This window comes from Ursus arctos, unplaced genomic scaffold (assembly GCF_023065955.2).
Source record: "Ursus arctos isolate Adak ecotype North America unplaced genomic scaffold, UrsArc2.0 scaffold_21, whole genome shotgun sequence".
Lineage (NCBI taxonomy): Eukaryota > Metazoa > Chordata > Mammalia > Carnivora > Ursidae > Ursus > Ursus arctos.
This window is the reverse complement of record NW_026622886.1, coordinates 8,614,900-8,635,271: the sequence shown is the minus strand read 5'-3', so window position 1 is coordinate 8,635,271 and position 20,372 is coordinate 8,614,900. Positions and strand designations below refer to the sequence as shown.

The following is a 20,372-nucleotide window of genomic DNA, read 5'->3' as shown; positions in this document are numbered from 1 at the left end:
AACCAGGCCATGTTCTGGGCTCAGAGGGGCCAGAGACCCAGGACTTAGGCACCACCGGGGAGATGCACAATAAACAATAGTAACAAATGGGCAAGATGATTTCAGAGAAGGTGAGCAGGTGTGGGGCAGACAAGAATTGAGGAGGGAGGGACAGACGATCGGTGGTCGGAGAGCACCTTGGGCTCCAAAGGGGAAAGACGGTGTGACGCTCCTGCCTGAAAGGCACACTTGGGATCATGGGCAGGAGACACTGGAGGAAGGAGGGTAGGGGACCTGGAGCCACATCCACACCAGCCATTTCCCTCGGTCTCTTCCACATCGATCCCTGAATCCAGACCTGGTGCCTCCCCGTTCTCTCCCTCAGAAGGTCACGTGTGGAGGCAGAGCACCTGGGCCCTGGCCTGGCTCCGTGGGCCCTGGAAGGCTCCCCAGCCTCTCACGGAGTCGAGAGCCACTCTCTCTGCTTCCTTGGAATGCCCTTGTCCTTGCCCGGCTCCGGAAAATTCCTGCGGCTCCCCAAGGCCTCGTGGGCTGGGCTGGCCTGAGAGCGCAGCCACAGAATGCCAGCCCCTTCCTCAGCTCCAGGGGGCATGAAATCTGTGCCGCGGGCCCCACGGTGACCCCAGCGGAGCCACCGCTGCCCCCACACTGCAGTGCATTAGTGCCTCCTGGAAGACAGAAAGCTGCCTTCTCCCTGATCCCAGGAGAGTCCCTGTGGGGCTCCGCTGTCCTCCCCTAACAGCGTCAGGGACAGACAACGAAGCCTGCTCCAGGAGCCGAGCGAGCGGGGCAGTCCTGCACTCAGCGGGCACATACCGAACGCCTACTGTGCGGCTGACACACCATGTGTGTCCCCCATCTGGGGGTGGCAGGGGGCAGGACAGAGAGGTCTCCAAGTAATTACAGAAAAATGTGGTAACCATTCTAATACAGGGCGGTCAAGACCGGGCTCCAGGAGGCCGAGAAAGGCAGGAGGTACCCTCCGATGTGAATGCTGCAGAATGAACAGATTGGTCAGGTAGAGAAGGTGAAGGGAGGAGAGGAAAGGAAGTCAGTCCACGCAGAGGGAAGCACGTACGCCTCAAGCTGGGAGCATGTGTTGGAGGAAACGTAAGGAACTCAGACCATTCCAGCACCACGGCTCTGAGCCGCCTCCTGGGGGCCAGGCCCTGGACCAGGTGTGGGACGTGGGGGAACACGGGGCTGAGCTCAGGGCCGGGGGGGGTCTTTCATGCAGAATTCTGACTGCGTATGCAGAAGATGGGTGCCATCGAGGACTTTGAAGCAGGGACACGACATCAGATTTGTATTTTTGTTTAAGATTTATTTGTTTATTTTAGAGAGAGAGCAAGAGAGAATAAGTTGGGGGAGAGGGGCAGAAGAAGAGAGAGAGAGAATTTCAAGCAGACTTCAAGCTGAGCGTGGAGCCCAAGGTGGTGCTCGATCTCAGGCCCCCGAGGTCATGACCTGAGCTAAAATCAGGAGTCAAATGCTTAACCGACAGAGCCACCCAGGAGCCCCCAGATTTGTATTGAGAAAGAGGGGCTGGTGGCCATGTGGATAATGGGCCGAGGCAGGCGGGGGTGGGCTGGGGGTCCAGAAGTTGTTGTAGGAATCCAGATGAGAGCAGCTGACAGCCAGACTGACAGGTGGGGAGGGCCAGAGACAGCGAAGGTGGAAGGGGCAGGACTTGGTGACCCGTGCAGGGGTGAGGGAGTGAGGGGTGTTAGGCATGACCCTGGCTGTGCCCAGGGAAGGGGGGACCTGCTGGGGTGTTAGTGTTTCCTGGGGACAGAGTTCCGATTTGGGAAGATGAAGAAGCTCCCAGGATGAGTGGTGGTGACCGTGGCACAACAGTGGGAATGTACTCAATGCTACGGAACGACCCACTTTAAAATGGTAAATCTGTGTTGCGTATATTTCACCACGCTTTTTCTTAAAAGGCCATGTTACCGGATGGAAAAGACCAGGCAGGATAGTGTGTAAGATGTCAGCTTTGTGTGAAGAACATGCATGTGTTTGCTATCCGTGTCCGGCCATCTCTGGAAGGGTAGATAGGAAACCACTACCCGGGTGGTATTTGTATCCGGGGAGAGGATTGGCACCCTGGATATATGGGTTTCCTGTGGCTGCCGTGGACAGGATGGCTTAGAACAACAGACACGTATGGTCTCACAGTTCTGGAGGCCACAAGTCCAAAATCAAGGTGTCGACAGGGCCATGCTCCTTCCAGATCCTCTAGGAGAGGATCCTTCCTTGCCTCTTCCAGCTTCTAGAAGCCCCGGCTGCTCCTTGGCTTGTGGCAGCGTTACCCCAATCTCTGCCTTCTCCTCACGTGGCCTTCTTCTCTCTGTGTCTCCATCCAATTTTCATCTGCTTAGAGGGACGCCAGTCCTCTTGGATTAGGACCCACATCTTAACTTGATTACATCCAGAAAGACCCTATTTCTAAGTAAAGTTACATTCACAGGGAAGGGGGTGGGAGGCTAAGATGCCAACCTACTGATGGGGAACATAATTCAACCCATCACATGGGGGGGGGGGACAGAGACGGGAGGGAAACTCATTTGACTGTTGGGTTTTTTGCAGCACATGGTACCTATTCCCCTCACCAAATTTTTACGGTAAAAACTCACGCTGAGGTTTCTGTCTTGGGAGAGTGTGTAGCTAGGGATGCTTTTAACAAATACGGGACAAGGACAATATGGGATAAGGAATAATGGGTTCAGTTTTGAAAATGCCAAAGGCAAGTTGCCATCCCAGCTGGTTGTCCATTGAAATGAGAGAGTCCGTGTAAGGCTTTTTCACCAGCGCAGGCTTGCCAGGGAGTCAGGTGCTCGCCAGGCATCCAACAGGGAGGAAGCAGAGGACAGTGGTTAAGAGTGTAGGCCTTGCAGCCTGACCACCTGAGTTCCAGTCCTGGCTTGACCACTGACCCTCTATGTGACCTTAGGCCAGCTCCTCACCTCCCTGGGCCTCAGCTTCTATATGTGCAAAATGGGGAATTGCCCACCTCATAAGGTTGTGGGAAGGATCAAATGACATAATATATATTTATGGGGCACCTGGGTGGCTCAGTCCGTTAAGCAGCCAACGCTTGATTTCAGTTCAGGTCGTGATCTCACGGTCGTGAGGTCGAGCCCTGAGTCTGGTTCTGCACTTAGCGCAGAGTCTGCTTATCCCTCTCCCTCCCCCTCTGCCCCTCACCTGCTTGCGCTCTCTCTCTTTCTCCCTCTCTCTCTCCAAAATAAGTAAATAAAATCTTTTTAAAAAATTATATATATTTATTAACACCATGTGGCACACTTGTGTCATGGTGAATGCACATTAAATACTAGTGATTATCCTGATTCTGCCACTCGAGACCATGAAGGTCTGCTCCTCCCTGTTATCAAAAACCATAGCATCAACTTCCTCTGAGAGTTCCTCTGAGAGCGAGAGGAATAAGTATCTTGACGAGATGTGGTGGTATACCACTGGGGACACGGTTTGTGGTCCAGACTGTGGCCAGGCGTGTCTCCACTCTTCTCTCACTACTGCTGAGGCAGCCACCCCAGCATGCAGGAAGAGAATCAACCCAGCCAACTAACCGGGGGGCCCCTCTCCCCACACCCGTGACAAGCAGGAGATTTGGAAGGCCATCACTGGCTACAGTACCCCGCCTCCTCCAAGTAGTCGAGCACCCATCACCAGCTGCATCTGCAACCTTAAGTGCGGTCACTAGTGGGAAGAGGTAGCAGAAGGAAAGGAGGATGTGTGTGGACAAAGGCACGTATGGTTCTTGATTGGCAGGGCTTTGCCACAGGTGAGCAAGAAGTTAAGGAAGAGGTTAGGGGGCATAGAATATTCCAGAAGAAAGGGTCATGCAGCATGGACTTAGACAGCTGCTTATTTATCTTGTCAGAGCTGGGGCAGCCATCAGATACACCTGGATTCTGGGACCTACCACAGAGCCTGGCACGTAGTTGGTTCCAGTAGGTATTTGTGGAAGGAAGGAAGGAGAGTGGCGTTACTGGGTATGTTGGTGCTATTACAAGTAAACGGACACTTTTCCTGGACTAACGCAGATGCAGAAAGGCTTCACCATGGAGACGTGGGTAGACAAGTGAGAGTCAGGTGCCTCGAAGAGAGGCCTCGACTAAGGAGGCCTTTGTAGGAGACGCTGGCAGACAGGTGACCACGGACGTCTCGGGTGCAGGGGAGCGTGCCCCAGGAAAGGGACTGATGAAGAGGACGCACTGTGACACGAAGGGAGAGAGGCCCTAGGTCAGAGAAGAGCCCGAAGAAGGTGAGGTAGCAGGCGCCAAGGGGACCCAGGCAGAGAGGGGCCCCCGAACCCCAGGCTGCAGCGCCAGCACGGACGGGCCAGCACGGACAGTGCAGCCGGAAGGGGGCCTCCGAGCGGGGCGGGGAGGGAGCACCTCGCCCTCTGCAGCTGAGCTTCCTACACCTCGGCGGGGGCCGAAACCATATTGCAGACGACAGTTTGCCAACACTTGAAATTTGTTCTGAGCTCTCAGAGTGTTAAAAGCAAAACAGAAACACATTGGTTGCTCGCAGCAACACAGAGAACTACATCTTAAATGGCATTTGGGGCTCGCTTCCAAATTGAAGCTTCCGATCCAAGCTGGCAGTGGGAGGGTGTGTAGCTGCCATACGGGATTTGGCTTCCAGGGAACAGGGACCTTTTTTTTTTTTTTTTTTTTTGGCCTCCTCTTGAGTCTGTTTAATTTCTGCCCAGGGTGCTTATTTACCTACCTGCCAGCAAATCTTTCAAATTCTAGTTTAAAATACTATTTACACAAGAACAGTATCTTCCCTTCACAATTAGGCAACCAGTACTTATTACAGAGACACGTGCTTAGTACAGAGTACTCAGTACAAAGTACTTAGTTCAGAGCCATGACAACAAAGGGGCTTTCGGTAACAGGGAAGGCGCGGGTCCCCTCCTTCAGCATGTCGGTAGTCTGCACAATGTGCCGTGTGCGAGCGCCATTTTTCCAGAATGAACTTCCCCAATAAATTGCTCTACGAAATGTTAAGAACCACCAGACTCGACGATCTCCAAAGGCCTGTCTAGCCCTGAAGATTATTCCGTCTTGTGGCCTGACGTTAGATGTGCAGATGGGAATGAGACGTTTACCTGTGGGGGAAACTGAGGCACACCAAAATGGAAAGGAATAGGTGGAGCTTCAGCTTATGGCCGCGCCTCTATCTTAGCAGGTGATAGAGGGAACTAATGATGGAGAACCTGCCTGGCACAGACCCCATCCTGGGCGCTTCTCACGCTCTGCTCCCTTCAGCCATAGGAGGGGGCTTTCCTTTCCTTGGACACCGAGAACACCGAAGCTCCAGGGGGTTGGGAAGCCTGCCCACCATCACATGTAGAATGTGTCCCATCTTGGATTCGAAGCAAGTCTGTCTGACTCCAAAGCCCAGTTCTTTCTGCCAAAGGGGTAGCTCCAGTCAGAGAATCCACATCGGGAAAGGTGAGAGTCACGTTGAACGAGGTCCACAGTTTCATATTGAAAGGCTCAGCCTCCAGCTTTAGCTCCTCTTAGAAATTCGGGTGCACGGCAGCCTCTTGCGCCAACCTAATATAGTCCGCGTGGACCAGTGCCAGAGATCCTCGTGAAGACCTAACATGGAAATACTCTACGAAGTGGCCGGGAGATATATGGGAAGGACTCAACCTCACTAGTCATCCTGAAATGCATTCCCAACCACACCCAGGTACGCCTTTCACACCCATCGGACCAACCAACAAGTTACAGTGTGATGATACCAGATTTGAGCAGCGATGTGGAACAGGGAGACCGCCTCTGTACCACCGTCGGGCCCTCCAAATCCACTTTCAAGTAAGCTTGGAAACACATTATTCTACTCTTATGTCTATACCCTGGAGAAACTCCTCCGTGTGGAAATAAGGAGGCGTATACAAGGATGTTCATTTTGTAATTATAACAGCAAAATAAAGAAAAAGGAAAAGAAACAAGCTGTCTGCAAGAGAAGGAACGAGTAAATGTTCGTTCAACGGAATACCAAGTAGCAAGGAAAATAAATGAACCACATCTACATGTTATTACACAGCCAAATCCCAGAAACAGTATTGCGTAAAAAAAAGAAAAAAAAAGATCATCGAGGCAGGATTTTGTGTAGTGTGCTAACATTTACATAAAGTTTACCACCATGCAAAATGGACTGTATAGTATCAGAAATTCAGTAAACGTAGTAAAATGTATGAAGCGTGCGTAAGGATGATAAATGTCAGACTGAAGAGGGAAGGTCGTCTCAGGAAGAGGGAAGGTCATCTCAGGAAGGTGGATAGCATCATAGAATCAGGAGGGGCGTGCAGTACTTAGAATGCTTTGTTTGTACTTACAGTGCTCTATTTTTTCCACCGGGTTGGCTGGTGAGCATATAGGTGGTCATTGTATTACCTTTTTATTTTACATGTGTCCTGAATTAATTTATTAACGATGAAAGTTACTTAGCTAGTGTTTGCAATAGCATATTTAGAAGGCCGGTTCTGGGATGTTAATAAGCATTCGATTTTTTAAAGTGGCAGGTGTTCCAATAAATTTGGGGAACACTGGCCTAAATAAAAATCAAATAGGTTTTTAAAAAACTTTCTCAGTGCTTTTAACATCCTGTGTTTCTTGTAAGTCCCAAAGAGAAGGTTATCCTATTTAAATACTTTACCGTACAGCAAGGGTTGGCAAACTAGAACTGTCTGCCTTCTATTTTTATTTTTGTTTGTTTTGTTTTGTTGTTTAAGATTTTATTTATTTATTTGACAGAGAGAGAGAGCGCGCACATGGGCACAAGCAGGGGGAGAGGCAGGCAGAGGGAGAGAGAGAAGCAGGCTCCCCGCTAAGCAGGCAGCCTGATACGGGGGCTCGATCCCAGGACCCCGAGATCATGACCTGAGCTGAAGGCAGACGCTTCACCAACTGAGCCACCCAGATGCCCGCTGCCTCCTATTTTTATAAATGACATTACCTGGACCACCAGCCACACGCGTTTGCTTATTATGGTCTGTGGCTGCTTTCACACCTTGCTTTCCCCTAGTGGCAGAATTGAGTAGTTACGACAGAGACCGTATGGCCCACAAAGCCTAAAATATTTACTAATCGGCCTTTTGCAGAACACATTTGTGCACCCACCGTAGAGCACCTTATGGGACTGGTGTCCCTGGGAATGTTGGAATTGTCACACTCAAGCTTTGCCCTTATACCACAGCAACTGGTGCGTGTGTGTATTTGTGAAAATTATTATACAGAAGCCGCCTAGTTCTTTCTAGACCCCTTGGAGGATGGTGTGTGTACTTTTCTCTTTGAATCTCCAGCACCTAAGCCAGTGGCCGGGATGTACTTGGCACTTCCCATGTGCTTCCCTGAATTGATTTTAATTTAAAACCCCATTTGCGGCATGGATTCATTAGGATACAGATTCATTAGCCATGGCAGATCTGCAAAATACCTGTGGTTTGGATAAGACGGGAGTTTGAAATTCTCCATCATACAACGGTCCAGGCGTGAGCAGTCTGGGGCTGTTATGGCAACGCCGTGCCAGGGACCCAGGCACCTTCCGTCTTGTCGCTCTGCCATCCCATGGGTGATACCTTCCTTTGCATGGCCTGATATGGCTGAGCCCACCCACCGGGACTTCCTCTCTTTAGTGGGAAGAGGGAGAGTAGAAGGATAGAGCAGACCCCAGACACTGCACACATCACTTCCCTTCCCCCTGCTGATGCGCACTTAGTCGTGTGGCCGCATCTGATTGCCAGGGAAACTGGGGGACTGTCATCTTTCTCTGGGCAGCTGTGTGCCCAGCTAAACATTCAGGTCCTACAACGATACGTGAAGGAGATAAAGGACTCTCTGGGGGACAATAACCAGCCTCTGCCAAAAAGGGATACATTAAGGGCTTGCCAGAATTAGGGGTGACTCTTTTCTCTAAAGGATAGGCCTCATTTTCGACTCTTTTAAAATAAGCCATGATGCCAAAGCAAGAGCCGTGTGACGATGCCTCATTATTTTCTACTCAAAATAACACGACAGCACGTTCGGAAATGAGCGTGCGAGTATCATTCTCCTGGGCGTTTGTAGCCCTTGCATCTGAGAGAGATCTTTTTTCACATATTTGAACAGACCCAGAATTTCTATTTTGCGGGAGGGCGAACGCAGTGGGTTTTGCCACTAACTGGCCATCTACTTCGGAGGAGGAGAAAGGTTCCAGGCCCCTGGGGACCTCTCACAAGGCGGAAAAGATTGGCCGGGAGGAGGACGTGGAATCCTACTTCCGTTACCTCATCCGAGGCGGTTAGTGAGCCGGCCCTTCTCTGTACTTTGGCAGCAGCACTAAAGAGCAAATAGACACAATTTTTGGACGAAGGTCTCTCCTAGGAACTTTGCACCATTACATGTCCCATTTGCTGTGATAATACAGTTTTTTTCCTTAGAAAGGTGGGCGGAGATCTTGGTGTGACTTACTTCAGTCTCCATTTGTTCACCTTTCCGCTACCCCAAAGAGAGGAAAAACTCATCAGCTGGGGGCCTGGAAGTATGAAAGGGAATTTGGCTTTTTGGGAAAGCGTGTTGAGCGGGGGGGCCGGGGGCTTGTATCCAAGTCAGGCCCATCGTCCTCTGAATTGTCATTTCACAATTCATTTCTGAAGGCACCGTTTTATGGTCACGCTTACAGAATCCCGTAATGGGAACTGCTTGATCTATAAGAGATGATGCAAAAAGATGCGATTACCCTCCACCAGGATTTCTCAACCTCAGCCTCTCTCAACTGTAGACATTTGGGGCTGGATTATTCTTTATTTGGTGGGGGGAGGGGGTGCGGTGTGCATCATAGGCTGTCAGCAGCATCTGTCTACCTGCCAGACACCAGCAGCACGTCCTTACCTGTGACCACCCAGACTGTCTCCAGACGTTTCCAGGTGTCCCTTGGGTGACAGAGGCACCCCTGGTTGAGAATCGCTGCTCTACCCAAGTCTAAAGGTATCCGTAGAGAGACTTGCTAAATGACCTTAGAGGAAGACATGGAGTCTGCTCCTCTGGGACCCCTTCAGATTGGTTAATGCTTCCCAGGCCTCTCATATCCTGATCTTAGCAAGGTTAGGACCTGGCCTGAGTGCTCTAGTCCAGCACCGACCTTCTGGGATTCTGCAAGCCAGAAGCTGCTGAGTGGGACTCGTGTCTGCCGGAGGACTTGAAGGAAAGCAGGATACAGGGAGAGGATCTGAGGTGAGGGCACACCACGCGTGCAGGCAAGAAAGCAGGAAGGAGATGTGTGTGTGGCATGGGCAGCGGGCCTCGTTGGCTGGAACGGTGAGGAAGAAGAAATGGTTGGGTGATGGGGAACTCTCCAGAGGGCATTTTCAAGAAGGCCTCGAGGTTGAGGGCTGTGAGTGGGAATTTATGTTTCTTTGGCCCCCGGCCCAGGACGTGGCATCTAGCAGTGAGCCAGGCAGCGTCTGAATAGCATCTAAGGGAACGTGGAAGACCTCCATAGCACAGACAGGCAGGGGGTAGGGGTGGGGGGGGAAGAGCAGGGCTCCAGCAACAGTCTGCCTGGTTCCAATCTCAGACCTACCATCTGCTGGCTCTGGGACCTGGGTGAGTTTCTTAGCCTCTCTGTGCTGCAGTTTCCTCTTCTGAAAGATGTAGATAAGTTCTGCAGGGTTAAGGGAAGGATTCGACAAGATGGTGTATGTGAATGAGTATGTGTGTGTACATATATCTGTTACAGGTAGATACACACGCCTACTTAATCACATATCCATTCACAGGTATGTGTAGGATCTGTTTATATCTGCGTGTGTATATACATGTACAGTTAAAATAGTTCCTGGCACACAAGAAATCCTTTATGTGTTTGCTATTACTATTATTATTATTAGGGAAGCAGTAAAATATTTTGAGTACAGAGGCACTGTCTGACACATAATAGGTGATCAGAATGAATTAATGAAGAATTCTTAACATAGGAGTTCCTTAATATCTATCTATGATTCTAGAACTTAACCACATTCATCCTTCGCTACTCCAGGGCCCAAACTCAGAGGCCCAGGGCCAGGCAGGGAACACACGAGTGGACCCAGCGTGACAGAAGACAGCAGAGAGGACTGGGCACGTGTGCGTCCCACATGAAAGTTATTTGCAGCCTGTTTTCAAACTGTGTGCTGGGCAGCAGTATGGGTCTTAGGACTGCCCTGGCCTAGGGTTTGCCCCTCGGCCCCACACCCTGTGTGTCTCCCCGCTCCCTGAAATTCTCTTCCAGTCGGACCTCCTGCACCTCACAACAAGAACAGAATGTGGCCTTCTTCTTGGCTCCTTGAGAACCACGGAGCTGCTTTGTGACAGAAGTGTCAACCAGCACATTCTTGGCCTCGTTCCCCCCGCCTCATCCCAATACACTGGAAAACTAGAGAGGGGCATAGCGGGGACACCTGCAGGCCTGATGCACCCCTCAGGACTCCCCTCCCCCTGCCCGCCCCGGCAGCCTGGCCAGTGCAGCCACAGGCATGCCCAGAGCACACTGTCTGGCTTTTGTCCTGTGGGTCACCAGACCCTTGTGAACAAAACCCAGGAACCTACTCTCCTACATACTTGGTAGGAGTATACCCCTGCCTTGGACCTGCAGACTCTCGTATTCTTATCTAGAGACAAAAGAAGTTAGGAAATGGGAGAACGCAGCCAAATCTGACCCTTTCAGTTCTTTCAATTCAAGGTATTTTTCCGTTCTGATGCGTTAGGAGAGTAGCCGTAAGGGGCAGTTACTTTCTTAGCTCCTGTATTAGTTAGATGACAAGAGTAACTCAAAGTACAGGGACTGAACTAAAATAGATGTTTCTTTCTCCGTCATGTAATAGATCAGCCAGGGCAGGCTGATGGGGCAACTCTGCTCCACACGATCCCTCAAAGACCCCAGATCCTTCCGTCTTCTTGCTCTGCGGTCCCTTGAGAGCAGGCATCAGCAAACCATGGCCCATGAGTCAGCCTGGGTATTTTTTAATAAAATGTTAGGGGAGCACAGTCACACCCATTTGTCTATGGCTGTCCTCAAGCCCCAACAGAGACCCTCAAGCCTAAAGCCTAAAATAGTGACGACCTCACTCAGTAAGATAAAGTTGGCCAACGTCACCTTAGCGCATTGGGCTCACCTGCGTGGTCAGCGCTCGGATGTTGGCAAGTCTGCTTATCAGCTGAGGAGGGGGATATAGGGCTATTACCCCAGGGCTCGACGTTCCTTTTAAAAGCCGGTGACGTAGACAGTGGTGTGCTGGTGAATGTTCAACAGCAGGACAGCGGGAGCCGTGGCTTGTAGTGCCTGCCGGATTCCATGGGGTAAATACTTCCACGATGGCTGATTTCGGGCTAGCAGGGAGATGTCACCAACAGAGTGGGGAGGAGGCACACAGCCGGTTTCCCAGCCAGTCCGAGCTGGCTCCCGCTCACCACAGGACACGAAAGTTCCTGCATCCCTTCCTCCTCCTGTTTGTTGACTCTAGGCAAATGGCTGTCACTGGCCACAAGGGGAAATAGAAATTTCTAACCCGACAGCCACGTGCCATGCCAAAACTCAGGGAGGGCCAAAGATTCTGTACTGCTCTAAGGAGAGGGGTGGAGAAGGAATGCTGGGAGATAGCACTCCTTGCCACACGTGTCTTTCCCAGATGGTCCGCTTGGCCACGTACAAGAGTTTGCGTGACGTAAGAGCAAAGACAGAGAAGCTCAAGTGTTGGGATGGAGGAAGGGAGGAAAGCTGGTGCAAAGTAAGGAATGGTTCATGAGCACCAGAAAACATGGGATCAACTCAGAGAATGTCCATGCTTGGAGGCACCCAAGAGCTTGACTAGCCCCATGCCCCCATTTTATGGATGAGAAAAACTGAGGCTGTTGGAGGAAATGTGATTTATGCAACGTCACACAGCTGTTGGGTGGTTCAGCCATGACTTAAAACCACATTCATCTGAGCCTTTACCCTGGCCCTGTTCCCACCGTACCAGTTGCTTTCAGAACTGTTTATTGGGGCTTTGTTGTTCCTCTCGCCTGGCTGAGCTGAGAACTGGCCTCAGAACCCTCCTTCACACCATTCTCCCAGCCGCCATACAAATGAATCAGAGTTGGTGTCTGAGATTAACCCTGTTTTCCACACCCTGGCTTAGGTGTTGTCTCATAGCCAACGCATTACCCTCATTCCTGAAGAGGTACTGGGGGTGTTGCGTGTCTGTGATGTTTCTGTTGCATTTCGGATGGCTGACCAATGTCCACATCTTCTAGAAGTTCATAGTCTCTGTCAGCATCACATATCCCACGTTCTCTAGGCATGTGTCCATATGCCACCAGGGCTTCCAGAGTAGCCAGAATAGGTTCGTGTGCACTGTCTCCCTTGTTCCCCACAAAATCTAAATGCACTTGTCCTGTTCTCCCCATGTGAGAGATGAGGAGGCGGAAGCCCAGAGAGAGAGGGGGAAACTTGCCCAGGGTTATGCAGCCAGGAACTAGGCTGTGTTGGCATATATATCATCAGTAGTTCTCTCTGCCACCCTTCAGTGAGCTCCCGAGGGTCCAGATAAATGAAATCAGCGTCGTTGTCTCCTTCTCGACGTCATAAATCTCTCTGGTATCCCACAGAGGAACATGAAAGGCTGGCTGGCTGAGCCTCAGTTAGGACTTGGAGTTAGGGTTATGCCTCTCATTTTTCTCCCAGACACCTCTGTTTTCCATTACGTGGTCACCCCTGTAGCTAACAGCCCACTTAATGCCCTTCTCTGCGCAGCCTGGGAGGGCAGGGCCCCATCTGGCTCGCGTGCTGCTGGTGAACAGTGCGTGGGAATGCGTGAATCACGACATTGCCCCTAGCTTGGGTTCGAATGGAGGTAGAAGGAGCCAAGTGACTTGAAGGCAGGCCACTGAAGGCCTCTCGGTCGCTGCGTCCTCCTCTGTATGCTGGGGATCCGGAAGCCTGCCTTGTGGGGTTCCTGGGAGGGTTTAAGCAGGATGTGAGCGTGGGCTCCGAAGTCAGAGCGGCGGGGTTGAACGCCAGCCCTCCCGCCTACGAGCTGTGGGACCTTGGGCAAGTGACAGACGTCCCAGGCCTCGGCTTCTTCACCTGTAAAATAAAGAGGACAGTGGGTTATTTGGAGCTGAGCTGTCACCTGTGAAACGTTCAGCACAGGGACTACCTGTAAATGCCGCTGTTCATACCCACTGCAGTGTGTTAGGAAAACTGTAAATCTTTACTCTTTCTCTGACTACTGTTAACATCTTTACTCCGTTCCAAGGCAACTAATGTGACTGCCAGCCTTGGAACCATGTTACAAGCCAAATCACGCGTCCTGGGGCCCAGGCAGCAGAGGGGGGCGGTATCACCCCCCCCCCCAGAGTCATCTGCTCAGCAGGTAATCACCCCTGCCTGGGCCCCGCGATGGTGGGCACTGGCGTCTTCCATGGGAGCAGGGCAGAGCGGCTCCACCATCCCCCCCACAACCCCTCCCCCAGGCCGACCCCTGGTTGCTGCCTCTGAGAGGGGCCTGGGAAGTTGCCGTCTCCCAGGCTGCCAGCCAGCTGGTAAGACCGAGATGAACAAGAACAAACACGGAAGGGGAAGTGAGAAGCCTCGGGAGCAAGAGCAGAGCTGTCACACACGGGCTCTGCAGACAAGGCCCCGGCGAGGGCTGGGCGCCACGGCAGCTGGAAAGGGCTGTGGCAGCAAGGGAGGACCTGCCCTGGGACTGAAGAAGTGTGTAGTGGGAAGATGGGGGGTGGGGGACCTCCAGATGCCTGGTTAAATCCCTGGAAAGAGGACCTACAATCACAAAGTAGCGTGCATATACGAATACAAAGAAGTATGCATCCTGTGTACGGTTATCATCACACACTGCGCTGAGTGGCTCAACAGTATGATTTCTTAATCCCCATCACAGATAGAGGCCTAAGGACTACGATTATCCTCCCTGCTTTGCAGATAGGAAAGGAGAGGCTTAGAGGGGTTAGTTCCCCGCCCAGGGTAGCAGGTATGAAGCAAAAAGGGATGTGAACCCTGCTCCATGGGAGACAAGCTTTAGTGTCGAACACTCAGACCTGTGCCTCAGTTTCCTTGTCCATAGAATGGAAATAATGATAACACTGCCTTCAAGGAGAGGTCGGTTGAAGTGGTAGGAATTGAGCACTCGGTATGGTGTCTGGCTCACAGTGAGCATGCAGTAAGGAATGGCTTCTTTCTTCCTGGTGAGGGGAGGTCGTGGTTGTGGGGACTCTTTGGGCCTTTGAGGTTCAGATCCCAGAGTCACGCACGGAAGCCCAGTGATTGCCAGCACATTGCTGAGAACTGGGCTGTACAGAGTGCTTAGTGGGACAGACTCTGGAGCCAGACTGCCCGGGTTTAAATCCTGACTCCTGCTTATTAGCTGTGTGACAACGAGCAGGTTAATTAACCTCTCTGTGCCCCATTTTTCTTGTCTGTAAAGTTAATAACAATAATGCCTTCCTCGTGGGGTTATTGTGAGAATTAAACACGTTAATATTTGCAGAAAGTTGTAATATGCCTGGTACATGGTAAGAACTAGTATTTGTTAAATCGGCAAAATGTGTAAAAATGCTAGTGTCCCCATTTTACACGTGAGAAATGGCGTGAGATTAAATTACCTGTGCAGGGTTAGGAGCACAGCATAAGCAGTTAGTGAGGTAGAGTCAGGTGACAAACCCAGGCTGTCAGCCTTCTGAGCCCACGCCCCTGGGGATGGGCTTACCAGAGTTAGCCTAGAGTCCAAGCTCACGGAGCCTGGGAACTGCCTGGCGCCTTCTAGCATGGCTGGGGGGGGGGGGGGGGGTGTCACGATTGGTCCCGGGGGTAGGGAGAAAAGAAGGCCCGGGAGCCTGGCTGGGCAGGCCCCCAGCATCCTGAGTGGCTCTGCTCTGCGATTTCCTGCCTGTTGAACTGTTCCAGAAACTGTGCTTTCTTCAAGCGTGACCCCCATCCCCCTTCCCTTCCCGACCTCTGTCATCACTTCAGTCTGCTTGCAAAACCGTGCTGAGGCACAGCAGCCTTTCTGGGGGCCAGGGTGTCCCCACTGAGAAAAGGACTGCCTTTATTCTGGTGAAATTTGTTAGATACGGTGTCTGATTTTGAGACCCTAGGAAGTGCTATTACTACAGCGTTCTTCGGTCTCCAAGTCTCTGTATTTGGTCCTTCCAAATACGCTGTGTTCTCTCCAGTCTACGCCTTGCTTTGTGATTTACAATAATGATTATGATGTGAGATCGCTAACATTTCATGAGAGCCATGCGCTAAGCTCTGTCGTCTGGTAGGAAGCTATTCTTACTATAAATTCATTTTACAGATGAGAAAACTGAACAACAGAGAGGTTAAGTGACTTGCTCCAAAACTGCACAGCTGCTAAGTAACAGAACTGGGAGCCAGAGTTCCTGCTCACAACTCCCATGTATGCTAGCTTTAAAAATGAACATATGAATAAAATGTGTCTGAGGCCTCACCTGCTTGCGTTTATCGCTGGGAGTACATCAAGAGATGAGCAGAATGCATCAGCATCCCTCCTCAACGCTGCCTCCTTCCCAGGGGAGAAAGGCAACGAGATTGCTTGCTGCGCTCAGGCCTGCAGGCTTCTTGGCAAACATCTTTCTGAAGTCACATTCTCGAAGGGGTGGAAAATATCAAGCCAATCTCTTGGGGCCCAGGCCCTTGAGAAATCAGAGAAATTGACTACTTCCGTAGCTGACCTCTTAGTTAAATTGATCAGATTTTTTATGGCATTGTTGAAAGCCACTGGAGGGGAAAACCACAGAGTTGATCACTTTCTAGTGAAGCCCCAGGTGACCCGCTTACTAGATTTCTGCATAAATAAGTCCCACCCTTCGGAAGGCGCACGTCTTCACCCAGGCCCCAGGGGGACCTATTGGTCTTCCGTGGCAGATGCTTCCGGGACCTTCCAGAAAGAGTAAATGGAGCTCTGAGTCGTGTTTACAGGAATGCTGCAGGAATTTAAATGTCACAGAGTTAAATTTTCTAACGAACCGGGTTGAACAGAAAGCCATGTTTTCACAAGCCTTTATGGACCATGTTTCTTACCTGCTTTCGCTGGTAACATTCAGTAACCAGAACCATTACTCATTTTGTACGACTGAGAGATTCTTGAAAAACAGGTGTTTCCTGGGGCCTGCTCTCAAAGGGTAGGTGGTGCGTGGCTCCCTCTCAGCTAAGACCCTGTGCTTCAGGCACGTAAGAGGCCACACCGGATAGATGGGGTCCTGCCCCCAGGAGGCTGACAGCAAACAAACGGTAAGACAGACAGACAGACAGGAAGAGTAGAATGGAGTAATCACAGATTGTGAAAGGTGCTAAGAAAGGGAAGGGTGAAATCAGCCAGAGATGGGGCATGTAAAGGCAGGAAAGGGGGGTACCCTCCTTTAGAGAGGGCCTCCTCTGGACATGACATTCAAGCTCATATTTGAGGGCTGAGAAGGAGCCAGCGCTGCAAAGAGCCAGGAGAGGGAAGAGGAAGTATGAAGTCCTCAAGGCAGGAGAAACCCTGGCCAGCGGAGGGCAGCACCTGCCGAAGGCCGTGGGGGCGGGCCCCACCCCTGCAGAGCCCGTGGGCCAGGCCCCAGAGCTGAATTCTAGTCTCAGTACCCGGGAAGGCATGGGAAGGTTGTAAGCAGAAGCACCACACGGTCTTACTTACATGTTAAGCTCACTCTTGCGTAAGAGACTGGTTTGGGGGCGCCTGGGTGGCTCAGTCGGTTAAGTCTCTGACTCTTGATTTCGGCTCAGGTCATGGTCTCAGGGTCCTGGGATCCAGCCCTGTGTCAGGCTCCCTGCTCAGTGGGGAGTCTGCTTGTCTCCCTCTGCCCCTTCCCCTGCTCATGAGCATGTGCTCTCGCTCTCTCGCTCTCTCTCTGAAATAAATAAATCTTTCGAAAAGAGAGAGAGAGACTGGCTTGTATGGAGAGCGGACTGGAAGCTGACAGACCAGTGGGGAGGCCACCACACTTATCTAGACGAGAGGCCAGTGTTTGGAACCCGTGTGTGGGCCTTGGAGCTAGAGAGCAGTGGATGGGGTTGGGGTTGGGGTGGCAAAATCCAGCTGATGGAATGGCCATGAGCATGGGAGAAGGTTCTGGTCTGAGTACCTGGGTGGACAGGGGTGCCATCCCCAGAGACGGGATGACTGGGGGACGGGTTTGGAGGGTGGGGGCTGGACGTGTTAAGAAAAAGTTGCATTTCGGACATGCTACACGTGAGGGTCCGGGAGACGTCCAAGAGATGTGCTCAAGAAAGCAGTGGTATATGGGCTCACTGCTTACCAGCCCTGTGACATGGGCAGGTTCCCCAACTCTAGAATGGGGCTCCTGTTAGCACCTCCCTTGTGGGCTTCTGGTGAAGCCTGTATGACTTCATACAGGGAAAGAGCTTAGATTTCAATCGTAAGAACTCAATGAACGTTAGCTTCCTATAATAACAATTATTATCATCACCATCTTAGCTACAGTAATTTCCTTCCCATTTGTCTCTTTGTAATTAAAATCAAGGGCCTCTGTAGCTGGTAAACACTTGTGCTGATGTTCTTGGAGTTACTGACTTATGAGTCTGGGCTCTCAGGGAACTCGGGGTGGGGTCTAGCCCCCGATCATGGTGCCCACACATTTCTCCAGTCACGTGGAATTCAACTTGACTCCAGGGGGGGGGAAATGCTTAATTGAGAAAGTCAGTCAAGCATGGAGGGTAGCAGAAGGGACTTAGACACAGACGGGAGAGAGGAACTGCAAGTTCACTTGACAATGACAATTCATAGCATCTTTGCTCTCAAGAAGGAGGCTCTTGATTTCACAAATCAGCCTCTTCCCAGACTAGATAGTGGTCTGTTAGAAGAAAAGTTTTCCCTACCATTAGACAAATCTGATACCTCCCCAAGTTCTGTACATACACCCCACCCAATCAGGGGTCCAGACACGTCAACACAACACATGCAGACCCCCACCTTTCCCTCTCCAGAAGCCTCTGTCATGTGCCCCAGAACCTGGCTCTGTTGCTCTCACCCTTTTTTGCTCTGTCCTATTTGGCCTGGACCATCTTTTAGGGAACTTAGATGCAGCCCACTACCACACTGGGAGTTTCCTCTCTTCCCCTGGAGATGCTGGGATCCATGGTCTGTCCTTGTGTTCTTTTCAAATCATGGCAGGTGGCTCTGCCCTTTCCCAAATTAAAAAAAAAAAAAAAAAAAGTCTAATTTCAATTTCTGATAAACAGCCAAGAGTGTTCTAGTGCAAGTTTGTTCCATGCAGTATTTACTAAAGTACTTTTATTTGCTAAATCTAGCAACCCCCTCACTGTGAGAGTCCCAAGTTCAAGCCCCATGCATCATGCCTCATAGCATAAATCCCATCACGTCTTGGATGCTGAGGCCAAGGGTCCTTTGGTCCTCCCCCCCCCCCAACACCTGCAGAGCCCTCAATCATCCCTGGAGAGTCCTCCAACAGTGTTGGGTGGTCTTGGCTCCCCTGCCTGCCATGAAAAGGTCTTAATCCTGGAGTTCAGGGTCCTGGTCAACAGTGGGCCTTTCTTGGTCCTTCCCAGTGCTCATACAAATGGGCTCTTGGAGGCCTAGCCCAACACTCAGCTCCTGAGGTGTGCATGCCGATTAGACCCCACATCAACACCAAGCTTTCGTGCTTGTCTCTGGTTTCTGTCTTCGCTGCATCAGCTCCCCCTGGTGGCCAGAAGCAAATTCTTACTGTCTCCTGTCCAGAGCCCCACTATCTCCTACCCTGGGTTCCTATTTCACGGTAGCCTTCTGCCCAAGCAGAGATGAATGATAGATCAGAAACCCAACGAGGAGTCAAGCACAAACCCATCCCACCCACTTCCTGAGGCTCCCTTTGTGGTTCACCCCTCAAGGGCTTTCCCCCAGGTCCTAGCCTTATTGATGAAGAGGAGCCTCGGAGCCATAAACTTTCTGGAAGAGTAGCCCCTCTCATTTCCTCCAACGATAAAAAAGAAGGCAGTTCCCCATAAACTTACCCTTTTCTTAGGTCACAAAGTGGCTTAGTTAGAAGCAGGAATGGAACCAGGAATTCTGAACACCTGGCTCCTTTACTTGGTTTCCACCCTCTGAATGAGCAAGGGGAGGGCACAGAGAGGGGTCTGGGACAGTGTCTACTACAGGTTGCTGGCTGTGTGGCCCTGGGCAAGTCCTTTATCTGTGTATTTATCTCCATGGTTAAAAGAGGGGTAATGATAGTACTTGCCCTGTGGGGTTGTGTAGGGATTGAACAAAACTAACTCATGTTTAGCAGAGTGCCTACCCCATAGTCAACGTTCAGTGAATATTAGCTCTCGCCATACTTAGCACAGAGGAAGACAGATAAGCGGCAGTTACGAAGGACAAAGGATGAAGACATCCGTATTTTAATTGGAGCCTAGGAACAGGCAGTTGACATGGAAAAATGCGAAGGATCCTTGGTGCTTTCTAGCTCTCCTGGTCCTCAAGGACCACTTCCTGGGGAAGCCACTGCACCCAACTGACCGTCTCTCCCTTCCTTAGGGCCGACGACTGCTTTTGTGCTTCTCGGAAGCTGGATGCAGTGGCCATCGAAGCCAAGTTTAAGCAGGACCTGGGCTTCCGGATGCTGAACTGTGGACGGACTGACCTGGTGAAGCAGGCAGTGTCTCTGCTGGGGCCCGACGGCATCAACACCATGAGCGAACAGGTACAGGGTCTGAGAGTCTGAGCTGACCCCCCCCCCACCTCCAGCAGGTGCACTGCCCCCTGCCAAGATGGAAGCAGCAGGCCCTGGACACACGCTCCCCCTACTGGTGACTTAGGGTGTTTTTTTTAATGTAGTTATAGTTTTAATTTTTAAAATATAAAAATATCCTTGTTCATCTTTATAGAAGTTGCACATGATCATTGCAGCTGAAATGGAAAATAGAGAAAAACAGACCTATTCCAGAAAGGAAATAATGCCATCACCCAGATAGCCATCATTTATATTTAGCATGTGTCCTTCATGTCCTTTTTTGAGCATGGTTAAAATTAGTGCTCTGCCTGCCTTTCTGTTACCGCATCACAGAACAGCTCCAGGAGTATTTTTACCAAACTTTCAGGGTATGTTTAAGATACACAGAAGTCATTCTGGGGAACCCTAGGAGGCACCTCAGAGATAGGCAGCTGCCCCCCGAGCCCCTGAGACTGAGGTATGGTGAGAGGCTGGTGTGTCTACCAATCAAGAGACAGCATGTGGGTGAAGATGTCACGGACAGAGAAAACAAACAGCAGTTTTCAATGTGAGCCCCAGATGGAAAGTCACAAGGGGCAGATGGAGCTGTTTTTCATATGG

At 51.0% G+C, this 20,372-nt stretch overlaps 1 protein-coding gene across 3 annotated transcripts in view; it reads left to right on the top strand.

Annotated features, from left to right (window-relative positions):
• ABTB3 (ankyrin repeat and BTB domain containing 3) overlaps positions 1-20,372 on the top strand; it is a 299,729-nt gene that overhangs the window by 232,460 nt on the left and 46,897 nt on the right. For all 3 annotated transcript variants that reach the window (XM_044384463.3, XM_026499737.4, XM_044384464.3), the window contains one exon: positions 19,577-19,742. In XM_044384463.3, the coding sequence (XP_044240398.1) occupies positions 19,577-19,742 (166 nt within the window). The remainder of the gene's footprint in view (positions 1-19,576; positions 19,743-20,372) is intronic.